Source organism: Vipera berus (assembly GCF_964194415.1).
Source record: "Vipera berus genome assembly, chromosome: 2".
Taxonomy (NCBI): domain Eukaryota; kingdom Metazoa; phylum Chordata; class Lepidosauria; order Squamata; family Viperidae; genus Vipera; species Vipera berus.
Window position 1 is genome coordinate 144,794,537 of NC_138203.1, and position 12,767 is coordinate 144,807,303.

A 12,767-nucleotide genomic window follows, 5' to 3' on the forward strand; every position below is an offset into this window, starting at 1 on the left:
CATGGCACAGTACCAAGGGACTATTTCAGGCACTCCGGCATCTGCTACCAGTGCAGAAGTGGGCAATCCACCAACATACTGAGGAAACAGTGTAGATGGCCAGTGCATAAAAAAAAATGGAAAAGTGAATAGTGCTGAATAATGCTGAATTTTCAGTCGAAAGCTGCAGTGTGCAAAGCTTGATATTTCCTAGGGAACCGAAGTCTAGGGTCATGTTTCCAGCAAAATATCAGGGGGGAAAAAAGAGCTGCAACCCTTCAGCTAAAATGAGGAAGATAGAAAAGGACAGGACCAAGCCTCCTGAAGGGAGTGGGGCAGTCCCACAGGCAGTTGGATTGGGGTAGATGATGGAACTCTTCTATATGTACATTCAATTTTCCACGAAGAGGCTTCTGCTGCCATAAAATGGAAAACACAATTTTCAATGTAGGTGGGTCATCTCTGTGCTGATAAGAAAACTATGTAGATCAATGGCCCCCAACTTTTTGGGCACCAGGGACTAGATCCATGGAGAGAGGTTTTTTTCGCCAACCGGCGGCAGGGGGGAACGTGGTTTCGCATGCTGCCTGCATCTCATGCATGGGGCTTCACTTGTTTGCGTGACCCAGTTTCTGGCATGCCATGGCCTGGTGCCGATCCGCGGACCAGGGGTTAGGAACCCCTGATGTAGATAAAAAATACGGTAGAAGAGAGTAAGAATAACAATTGGATACAAATCCAGTCAGGAAGTGTCACACAGAATGGTCATTTTCTCAAGCAAAATCTGTGAAACATTTTCAATTTATTTAGATAGAAATGTCTGCCTCAAGGTTCTCACATCTAACATGATATCAATGTACCTTTTTCATTAGCAAATAAGATTTTTGAATTTATCTTATTTTTCTGATTACTTTCTATACTTGGGCCAACACAACTTCTTTGCACCTAAATGTAGCAGTTTTGTTGTTGATCCAGCTACGATTTTAATTCATCATTCTGTGATTAAGCAAAATATGATATGGCATCTGAAGTCAGTGAGTTCAGATGCCATATCATATTTTGCTTAATCATCTTCTCTCAGTTACACTGTGACAAGGCTCTACCAGTAATTCTTAATTTAATGTTTTTTAATAAAAACAGCCAAGTTCATTCCCGCACGTTCTAATTACTGCCAGCTTCTTAAAATTATTTACTGTTAATTCATCATCTCTTGAATGATACATACACATGAGGTAAATTGCAAAATAATAAATGACAGAAGTTGTATATTTTTATTGCAAGTTAAACTGATGAGCATGAGATATTTGCCTTTCCCCTTCTTATGATCTAACAAGTGCAGATTTAATCTACAGTATATGGGAGAGGCTTGCTTCAGATATTTCCCATAATATAATTTTTGACTTGTTGCCTAGATACAGCACTCCATGATGCATCCTATCAAGAATGAGTTTTTTGCCATTGTAAATGGAATAATAAAATATTCAAGCGCTGCTTGCACATGTGAAGCCCGTATTAGTTTTATAGAGAAATGCATCTATTGCCGTAATTGTTGTGAGCAAATTCCCCCCATCCACTTAGGCACATAAAAATAAGCAATCAATAGGAAGTTACAGAACATGAAAATGTATAAATAGGCCTCTATACAAAATAAATAAATAAATAAAAATGGGAGGGGTGGCGGTCCTTGAGACAAAAATATCCCAAGTCAAACCCTTAAAATACCCAGTTTGGTGCACTGATTAAGACACCCGGCTAGAAACCAGGAGAGTTGGGAGTTTAGTCCTTGATTTAGGCAAAAAGCCAACTGGGTAGGCTTGGGCCAATTACTCTCTCTCCTTCTGGAAAGAAAGGAAAGGCAAACCATCTCCGAAAACCTTACCAAGAAAATTGAAGGGGCTGGTCCAGACAGTTGCCTAGTGTCAACTCTAACTGAACGGGCACACACACACACACACACACACACACACACACACGTAAAGCCAAACTAAATAAGAAAATACAACACATGCACATATCCTCAGATATATTTTTGTCCCCTAAGCATATGAATGCCAAAACTAAAGATCTGTTGACTCTAGCCATGAGATTGGATGAGGGAGGAAGGAAGGAAGGAAGGAAGGAAGGAGGGAGGGAGGGAGGAAAGCACGGAAGAAAGCAAGAAAGGACGGAGGGAGGGAAAGGAGGGAGGGGAAAGGGGTACAGAGAGGGGGGGTAGGAAGAAAGCAAGCAAGAAGGAAAGATGGGAAAAGGAAGAGAGAGAGAGAGGGGGGGGGGGAAAGAGAGAGGAGCTGGCAGTGTCAGAGTCCTTGAGAGTCGCTTCTAAGAGGCGGGAAATTCTTTGCCGGTACGGGCAGCACCGGCGTGACCGGCAGACGGGCCACCGAGGAAGCATTCCCAATGAACCGCCTCCGTCCTTAGCAGCCAGCCATTAGGCAGGGAGAGAGAGAGCGAAGCGGGACTCCCGCAGCGGAGACCTCCGAGAACCTCCCGCCGACTCCGCGCTTTGCCAGCGCCGCCCAGCAACTCACGTGAGCGCCGGAGTCATCTGACGAAGAGGAAGACCGAAGGAAGCTCGGACGCTTCGGTGCTCTCCGGGACAGCCATGCTCTCCCGCTTGCTGCGGGAGCACCAGGCCAAGCAGAGCGAGCGGAAGGAGCTGCAAGGTGAGCGGCCGGGGGAAGCCTCGGGAAAAAGCCCGGCTCCGGATGCCCGGCCTCCCTCCTTCCCTCCCCCTCCCCCCCAAACGCCACCTTTTAACTCTTCTTGGAGCCAAAGGTCGTGGGGAAAGGAAGGCCTGGCCGGGGTAGGAGGCGAGGCGAAGGAACCCGTGGCTTTCGATGAAGGAATGGCTCGAAGCGTTTCGGGGCTCGCAGCGTAATTTTCGGAAGGTGCAATTGGAGCGTGGCTGCGGCTGTATTCTCACGACACAAGGCTTCAGACGAGCAAACTACCTGGGAACCCGACGCCCGGGAGAACCTCCCCCCAGGATTGATAGTTCCGTCTGGTGTGAACTGCGGGCTAACCTGATACTGCCTGGCTAGAGTCGCTCTGGAGAGTGAGAAAGGCGGCATACATATTTAATAAATAAATACAGGGACTTAAGACCGCAATTGAGCCCAAAATCTCTGGTTGTTAAGTGAGACGTTTGTTGAGTTTTGCCCCACTTTTACGACCTGCCTTGCCACCGTTGTTAAGGGAATCTCTGCGGCTGATCAAGTCAGTAACCTGGTTGTTAAGCGAATCTGGCTTCCCCGTGGACTTTGCTTGTCAGAAGGTTGCAAAAGCTGATCACGTGACCCTGGGACACAGCAAGGGTCATAAATGTGAGTCAGTTGCCAGTTTGTTCACATGATCATGGGGATGCTGCAAAGGTCGTGACTGAAAAAAACAGTGCAGTCATAAGTCACTTTTCATTGCCATTGTAACCCTTGTAACGGTCACTAAATGAACTGTTGTAAGTCAAGGACTACCTGTACTTGAACACAACAGTAAACATTTCGAAGGCGTAAACTGCTTAAATTTCGCAGCCTCTGGACTTCTTGTCTGAAAGGAGGCTAAACCCATGTGCAAAAATAAGAGCAGCCGACAGGTTGCGGGCAGAAAAGAGCTGTGAATAGTGGGCTGCATCTTGTATGAGGCTTGCAAAAGGAATGGCAGGGCTTGGCAGCAAAGCCAATTCTGCCTTCTTGACCTGTAGCAGTTTGGGACCTCCGGGGAGATGGATGGATTTGTTTATTAAATTTTTATGCCACTCGTCTCACTGATATAGTGGCTGAATTGCACCGCCATCTTCGCTAAATAAAAAACCCAGCCCTCAAGCTCCTTGTTGGCAGAAGCGGGGCAATGCATCCACTGGTGGCAGAACTACCAGTACGCAGCTGTTAAATGTTTGGTAAAGTCTGGTAAGTTTGGTGTGGTGGTTTTAAGGCCTCGGGCTAAAAACCAGGAAGCTGTGAGTTCGAGTCCCCACTTAGCCATGGAAGCCAGCTGGGTGACTGTGGGCTTGTCACTCTTTCTCAGACCAACCCACCTCACACGGTGGTGGTGGTGGGTAAAATAGGAAGAGGATGGAGTAGTACAAATGTTCACCACCTTCAATTATTTATAATAAAAATAAAGTTGGGATAAAAATAAAATAAGCATTTTTTTCCAGTTGAAAGCAGCATTCCATCTAGTGTAAGGCTACAGACAGTCCTCAATGTATGGCCACAGTTGAGCACAATTTTTTTTGTTGCTAAGCAAGACAAGTGAGTTTTGCTTCATATTACAACCTTTTTGCCACAGCTCTTAAGTGAATCACTGCAGTGGTTCAGTTAGTAACCTGGTTGTTAAGTGAATCTGGCTTCCCCATTGACTGCTTGTCAGAAGGTCTCAAAAGGTGATCACATGACCCCGGGACATTGCAACCATCATAAATATGAGCCAATTGCCGAGCATCTGAATTTTGCTCACGTGGACTGTAGGGATTACAAAAGTTGTAAGTGTGAAAAATGGCCATAAGTCACTTTTTTCAGTGCCACTGCAACTTCAATCAGTCACTAAATGGTTGTAAGTCGGGGACTACTTGCAGTATAGTCTTCTCACCAAAGACTCTGAAAAAAGTTTTAAAGATAGGCTGCTCTCTTTCAAATTCATGTTTATAAGGAGACTGTGTGATCAGAACAGATGCTTGTAGCATTCCAAAATGATAAACAATAGGGCCCATCTCAATCCCTGATTGTATAAACCAGGGGTCCCCAACCCCCGGTTCATGGACCAGCACTGGGCCGCCGCATGCCCGAAACCGGCCTGCACAAACAAGCGAAGCCCCATCCGTGGGATGCAGGCAGAACACGAAACCATGCCCGCTCCTATCTGTGGAAAAACCTCTCTCCACGGAACCGGTCCCTGGTGCCCAAAAGGTTGGGGGCTGCTGATATAAGCAATAATATGATTGATTAAATTTGTGAGAGAATCCACTAGTTTACAGCTAGATCAACTAAAGTTGACTGAGTTGTTTTGGGTGTGAGCGGAGGGAAAAAAGCAAGGGCAATATCATGGGGACATGGCACTAAAAAAATAAAATCCTGAGGCATGTTCGGGCCATGGTTAGGTAGATATGAGGTTGAAGCCTGTCTCAAAATATTGAGATGGATATGATTGTACAAAATCAATGCTCTACTAAGCAGGGAACCTTAGTATTCCAAGCACATAATTTAATGCACAATGAGAGCAAAGACGTAACACGGAACCCATACCAAGAATGTAGATGTAGAGCCATTTCAAAGACCTGTTTACTTTAATGATGTCATAGAAGAGACTTTTGCTTGCTTTCTAGAATGGCGGCGGCGAGAAGCTATTGCTGCAGCAACTTGTTTAACAGAAGCCCTGGTTGATCATCTTAATGTTGGGTAAGTAGTATTGAGGAGTGGGGAGTGATTGAAACTATATGAAATATCCATGAAATTACATAACATGGGTATTGGTATCCAGTACACGGTTTAAGATCAAACTGATATTCTATTATACCCATCTATGGTGCCCTTCTTCAATTTGAATATTTTGCCATCTGACTCATGCCTCCTCTTTGAAATTTGTATTGCCAAAATATAAGGTTTCTACGCAAATTTTCAAAGAGGTGCTTTGCTTTGAGGAGTGCTTGAGTGAACCAGCCTGTTGAAGCTGCTTCAGAAAAGTGATACCTTCTCACTTCTAACAGCAAATGGTTACTTCATTCAAGGCTGCTCTCTTTAAGGAAGTTGCAGTCAGTAGAGGCCACTTCTAGCTACTGCAAATGTTTGTTAAGGCTGGGAAGCACTTTATGAACTCAAATCAGTTCTTCATTTCAACAAAGAAAACTCATTTTGCATTCATGGAATGAAGTTCTTAACCAAGGGAAATTGAAAGTGTCTTGTGCAGACTTACTGAAAAATTATTTAATAATTCACTTATATTTCTGGGGCAAGGGGAAGAATCAAATTGCAGAAGATTGGGATGGTAGAAAAGGACACTTATTTTTCACCTTTAGGTTCCTGAATTGTGCCCTTATAAGGGAATAGTCAAGAGCCAGTCATGTGAATGATATAATCTGTGGACAGAACAGTTCAATCTTCCTGCCTTGACTGTAAACATAGTATATGCATATGACAAGCCACTCAGCTTTATCTCACCAATTCCAAAAATAATACGGGACTTTTGTGAGAATGCCTAAATAGTGTAATCAGCTTTAAACTTCACAGCCCTATATAAATAAATACTTAATATGATTCTCACCATTTGTTGCAGGTTAACAAAAATAGCTTTGTAGAATCCATGTGGTAATGCAGAAGAATGCAAATGGAAAATGACCTCTCTTTTTTATGAGGGTCCTTTTCTATAACTGTCTCTTGATAGTTGTCTCCAGGAACTTCTCACAGTTGTCTTAGCTATGTGGACTGGATTTACTGCTTTAGCCTTGGCACCTTATGTTTCATTGATACCATTCTTTTGCTTGTTTTTAATGTGTTGTGAGCTGCCCAGACTCAAACATATAAATTGATTAAATAAATAAATCACAATTTAAAACACTGACTTCTATAGTTTAAGTATCATGTAAATATTGCTTTCCTTTATATCTTCTGTGCTGCCCATGATTCATCTTTAGGTCACTTTGAAGTCTCCTGTTAAAAAAGAGGCAGAAAAAAAAGTCCTACCTGATTACGCCGTTTCAGATACAAATTGATGCAACTTATGACTATTCATCCCCCCCAATAGATTTTAAGTAATCGTGTTATAACAGATTTTATTTTCCTGGGCTCCAAGATCACTGCAGATGGAGACTGTAGCCAAGAAATTAAAAGACGCTTGCTCCTCGGGAGGAAAGCCATGACAAATCTAGACAGCACACTAAAAAGCAGAGACACCACCCTGCCAACAAAAGTCTGTATAGTCAAGGCTGTGGTCTTCCCAGTTGCTATGTATGGCAGTGAAAGTTGGACTATAAAAAAGGCCGAGCGCCAAAGAATTGAGGCCTTTGAACTATGGTGCTGGAGAAGACTCCTGCGAATCCCTTGGACTGCAAAGCGATCAAACCGGTCAGTCCTAGAGGAGATCAACCCTGACTGCTCTTTAGAAGGCCAGATCCTGAAGCTAAAACTCAAATACTTTGGCCACCTAATAAGAAGGAAGGACTCACTGGAGAAGAGCCTAATGCTGGGAAAGGTTGAGGGCAATAGAAGAAGGGGACGACAGAGAATGAGGTGGCTAGATGGAGTCACTGAAGCAGTAGGCGTGAGCTTAAATGGACTCCAGAAGATGGTAGAGGACAGGAAGGCCTGGAGGAACATTGTCCATAGGGTCGCGATGGGTCAGACACGACTTCGCAGCTAACAACAACAACAATCGTGTTATAAATACATAGCCTCAACATGATGGCAAAATCTTGGAGGAATAATATTCATGTGACATAAGAACATCTAAGGCAGAATTCTCCAACCTTGGCAACTTTTAGTGCACTTCAGCTCCCAGAATTCCCAGCCAACCACTTCAATCCTCAAGTCTTAAAGTTGCCAAAGTTGGACACCCCAGATCTAAGGCAAAAATTGTATGTTTCAGCAAGGTCTGCAATACTGATTGGAAGGGTGTGATTTCCTGTTAACTCTTTGTGGCCTGTATCACACTCTTCACCCTTTTACATAACAGTTATTTTGAAAGAGGATGGGACTGAAACTAGACCACCCTCTAGCTTGAAATGTTTATTTACACTGGGAAATAGAAGCTGCAACATTTCATAGCATGACTACTGTCCTTGACAAGCTTCCACAATTGCTGGCGCCACTTAGTTTTGTGGTTAATGGATGAGAGTGGGAATCATAATTTTATTCTTCAGGCTACATTTCCCTAGAGGCTTTCAACAGACCACAGATCCATAGAAATTCTTTGGGACAATGGAGCAAATGATTAAGTGAGCCTTGTGTAGGTTTCTCCCCCCGCCCCCGAAATGCTGCATCTAACTCTGTGTGCAATGACTACTTTTTGTTGTTCTAACTTTTTACCACACCAACATATGAGATCCTGATAATGGAACATAAAAGTAACTTTTCCCATGTTTCTCTTCCTCATTAGTACCTTTAAACTTAAGAGTAGAAAGCAAGCTCTCCTTGCCTACTCTATAATCAAGCCCCAAAGACTTCTCCAATGGCTTCATATTTTTTATTTTATTATAAGGTAAAGGTTCCCCCACACATGCGTGCTAGTCGTTTCCAACTCTAGGGGCCGGTGCTCATCTCCGTTTCAAAGCCGAAGAGCCAGCGCTTGTCCGAGGACGTCTCCGTGGTCATGTGGCTGGCATGACTAGATGCCAAAGGCGCACGGAACGCTGTTACCTTCCCACCGTAGTGGTCCCTATTTTTCTACTTGCAGTTTTACGTGCTTTTGAACTGCTAGGTTGGCAGAAGCTGGGACGAGTAACAGGCGCTCACTCTGTTACGCGGCACTCGGGATTCGACCCACCAAACTGCCGACCTTCTGATCAACAACTCAGCGTCCTAACACACTGAGCCACCGCGTCCCTTTTATTATAAGAGTAGCTAAAGTCAATAGGGAGAGAGATATCAGCCCTTCCAGACAGGCCAGGTCAAGAAACAGAAGCAGCCTGGAGTCTTAAGAATGTTCTTTTATTATTATGGACTGCAGTAACAGAATCTTGAAAACCTATCAAAATTTCTCTCTTTCCAACTTTACATTGGACAAAAACAAGGCAGGGTTAATTTGACTTTCTTTCTCACCTGTGCTTCAGATGCTGAACTGCATATTGTGTATCCAAGTCCCTGCATAACTGGCTCTTCATGCCTTCTGCAAGATCAGCTCTGAATTCCTTTACTCTGTCTCCCCTATCAGAACCATTCTTCCCTCCCATGTAGGAAGATGAGCCAGACAGATTGTTATGTGTAGGAGATAAAAATCCCTCCTTCCCTCATCTGAAGATGGGCCTGGCATCTTACCAAGAGGACAAGAGCGTCCATTTTATCAGTGGACAAGAGTCACCAAAGAGTCATCTGTAAAATTCCCCCACTCTTCCCACTTCGTAGCAAATGGTACAGGAGAGCTTATCCTGGGAATCAGTAAGGAGTCTCCTTCATCTTGGGGCTCATTCTCTATTAATAGTGACAGCAGGTCACAAGGACAGAACTTGCACAGGAATGTCAGATGGAACTGTTGTGCAAAGTGTGGAGTGTGGTCATTTCTCCCCCTCCCCTGTGACCTCTCTAGTTTGGGATAACCCAGAATGTATCCCAGTTCATATTCCTCTTTCCCATCCATCAGTATTCAAAAGTTTCAAAATCTTGAAAGCCTATCTAGGTTTCTTTCTATTCCATCTTAATATGAAACAAAATCAAAGCAGGAATATTTTGAGATTCTTCCTTATGCTTGCTTCAGTGCCTGGACTGTGTAACTTCTTGTCCAAGTCCCTGTTTAACATCTCTTTCCTGTCTTCCGCAAGGCCCATTCTAAATTCCTTTACAGAGGGGATTCATTTGAGGTATATCCTGGCAAGCCTGAGGTTCCTTCTCCCAGTGTGTACAGTGGACTGTAAGGTATATTTCTTTTTTTCCTTTTTTTCTTGCAAACAAATTATATCCAAATTCAATTTCTGTAATTTCCTAAAAATCTTATTTCTTTTAATTAGAGAATTCAGTCCATTTATGTTTACTGAGAAGATTCCATTTTCTGTATCCATTTCTATTTATTTATATTTTGGTCTAGTAGATCTAGTAATCCTTTGTTCTCTAGCAAGTCCTTCATCCTTGCTCTTTTGGTCATCTTCCTCTTTCTGTTCTTCTGTTTGTGCAGTTGCTCCTTGAGTCCTCTCTTCTGCTTGTTTCTGCTCCTTACTCTCCCCTTGACTTAATTTTACTCCTTCATCTAGAATTGACCTATTCCTCACTTCAAAGTCTTCTGCTTTCCAAATTGAGTCCAGTCTATACCTTGTATTGTTCCCCTGATCTGAGCTCCTGAAGTATCCCTCCTCCTTCATTGCCCCTCCAGGGCAACTTTCTGACCCTTTAAGGGTTGCTAGACGAAGAAAAACCAAGCTGGAAAGCCGAGCACCAGCTTTTCCCAGTTGTCCCGACGGCTGCCAAACAGGAAGTCTCGAACTGTAAGGTATATTTCACATAAAGGTTCAGAGTCTTCTAGACCCAGTTTATTAACACTACTCAATTTATTTCCATCCCCTTGGAATCAAGAAGAAAGGGATCATCCTCCCTTTCACACGCTACCAATAAGTCTCTGCCTTTTGGTCTCTACCTTTTACTCACCCTGCCTACTAGTTATAGATAGGCCCTCATCGATTGTCTATAGTAATTTTTATTATTACTGGTGAATAATAGACCTCTTTTTATACCGATGCCAAGAAACTACAAGTCCATGAAGTTACCAAGAGGTGAAGACAATGCAATAGAAGTGTGACTGTTTTGTGTTATTTTGTGGAAGAATGCACTGAAACTTTACCATTTGTCAGTCTTTTATCTCTTCTGTTTATTTCACAAAATCCAGTTAGTCCAAAGCCATCATTAATTATTCCAGTGTATTTAAAGAACTATTTGTCTATCTGGTACTCAGCGTTGCACTGTCATGAGAAAGTAATTTCCTCCCATTCCTGAAAAGCTCAAATGACATTATCTTAGCTTTAAAAGCATCTGCCTATGATTAATATTCTATTCATAATCCCTTTCCGAGTGGAGGCAGCTATAAGTTATTTTTTGCATGTGCTTCTGTGTATAAAAATCAAGACAACTTTTTAAAATTTCCTTTTTATGCAGAACAACACTTTTCTTCCATGCAAACATGTTAGAATACTATCATCTTTTAATTTCTATAGCCACAAAAAGAATTTTTGAATGAATTCTAGGCCTGGCTTTTTTAAACAAATAATCGGTTCTCAAATGCTTTCAGGGCCTTTTAAGAGGGCGAGATGGGATGGAAATGCAATAAAGCAGTTGCCTCACACATGGGAGGGGGGCACATATACAAAACATGGATTAGTATATAAAATTATTGGATGAATATTTTTCATTAGAAAATCAACCAATTGAGATATAATTCCACCAGTTATAACTACCAACTCAGACAAACAAGCTAACAGTAATCAACAGCCTAATCAAGGAAGGACCAAAAACACTTGGCTCTTTTATGACTCGTGGACTTCAACTCCCAGAATTCCTGAGTCAGCTATGCTGACTCAGGAATTCTGGGAGTTGAAGTCCACGAGTCATAAAAGAGCTGAGGTTGCCTACCCCTGCACTAGTATAGAGTAAACCCCACTCTCTGCTCACACTGATGATGTTATTTAGTTGGATAATGAAACATCTGTAAGAAAACAAACAAGCTCAGAGTACCAAAGACCCCCCACAGTTCAACACTGAACTACAAATATTGTCTTGTATCATCAGCCCCACAAGTTATTTCAGTACGTATATTTTGTGTTTCCCAATCCGTTCCTGCTCTGTGGGCCACTGACTTCAGTGGACAAAGATCAGCCGAGCAAAGACTCAAATTAGAGGCGATGAAAAGCAAACGGGAAGGAGGGCTCAAAGAAGCACCTGCCCTGCCCCCTGCAGGCGAGTGTTAAAAAAACCATTTCATTTGATCTAACAAATCCATCTCAAAATGACTTTTTTTTTTCTTCCGAGGAGCCTGGCAATACTCAGAGCCTTTTTCTATAAGTTTAATTTGTAGATTGAGTCTGGATATGAGTGGAAAGATTCCTTTCTTTCAGATAAACGTCCAGGATTCTCCAAGGTTTCTGTAAGAAAAAAAATGAAAAGAAACAACTAAATCCTCACTGAATCTCCTTATAGAATTTGGGGCACTTGGGATCTTTCAGTCTTTTGCAGTAATTTTTAGGGGTTGCAAATGATGAAAGATATCTGCAAATATGGCATCTAACTCTTCCTGGTTGATTAGTGAAGCAACCTGCGTGAAGAATTCCATCAGAAGTATTACATCCAAGCAAATATGTTAAAAACAAATCAAATAAGACCACAGCCCAATCATTTTCAAGAATCTTCCCTATAATTGTCACACCTCTACAAGCCATTCCTTTAGTTTTCAAAAGTATTGTTGTCAAATACAGTACAATTATTTAAATGTTTACCTTTTTATTATTGGCACAAGATGGATTTTTCTATTGTAGCTTACATATGTGATTTTCATCTCACATAGAAGTATCTTTTATAAACATATATCAAAAATATATCAACCTTTCCTAACTGAAAACACGTACATTGAAATGTCTATGATGAAAATATCTTATTAGCCTATTATCAACAGTAGCGGTATCAAAAGTATCATTTCAATCAATATTGCTACCATTATCAGAATATTGCTGTTTTCTTCCTTTTTTAAAAAAAAATCTTTATTAATTATTTACAGTAAAATTGACAACAGAATTATATATAGGGAAAGGGACAAGGGGTTTAAAGACACAAACCATATAATCACATAGTACAAATCGTGAAAAACATAAAACAGACCGAGAGTTGTATCTATTCTATTAACAAAAAATATATCATCCCAGCTAAACTTTCCAATACATAGAATATCCTTATCGTTAGAAAAACAAAAACAAAAAAACAAAACTACCATTGGTCATATCTTATCAACCTTGTAGGCCTAATAAATTACACAAATCAATTGAGTGGGCGATCTCATCACTCGTCTCCTAAATTGAGCCTTCTTTTAAGCCAGACAAAACATTTGTTCCAACTTATATTATATAGTGATTCACGTTTATCTTTTAAAATGTACGTTAACCTGTCCATCTCGAC

The 12,767-nt window shown here is 41.8% G+C and overlaps 1 protein-coding gene across 2 annotated transcripts in view; it reads left to right on the top strand.

Moving 5' to 3' along the window:
* The first annotated feature begins 2,238 nt into the window (after positions 1-2,238).
* Positions 2,239-12,767, top strand: part of BLOC1S1 (biogenesis of lysosomal organelles complex 1 subunit 1) — a 29,014-nt gene continuing 18,485 nt past the window's right edge. The window contains exons 1-2 of one of the 2 annotated variants that reach the window (XR_014025475.1): positions 2,239-2,642; positions 5,297-5,369. Coding sequence is in view for 1 of the 2 variants with exons in the window: in XM_081320399.1 (XP_081176525.1) it covers positions 2,582-2,642; positions 5,297-5,369 (134 nt within the window). In the remaining variant the exon portion in view is untranslated. The remainder of the gene's footprint in view (positions 2,643-5,296; positions 5,370-12,767) is intronic. The other variant, XM_081320399.1, reaches the window with a different exon arrangement.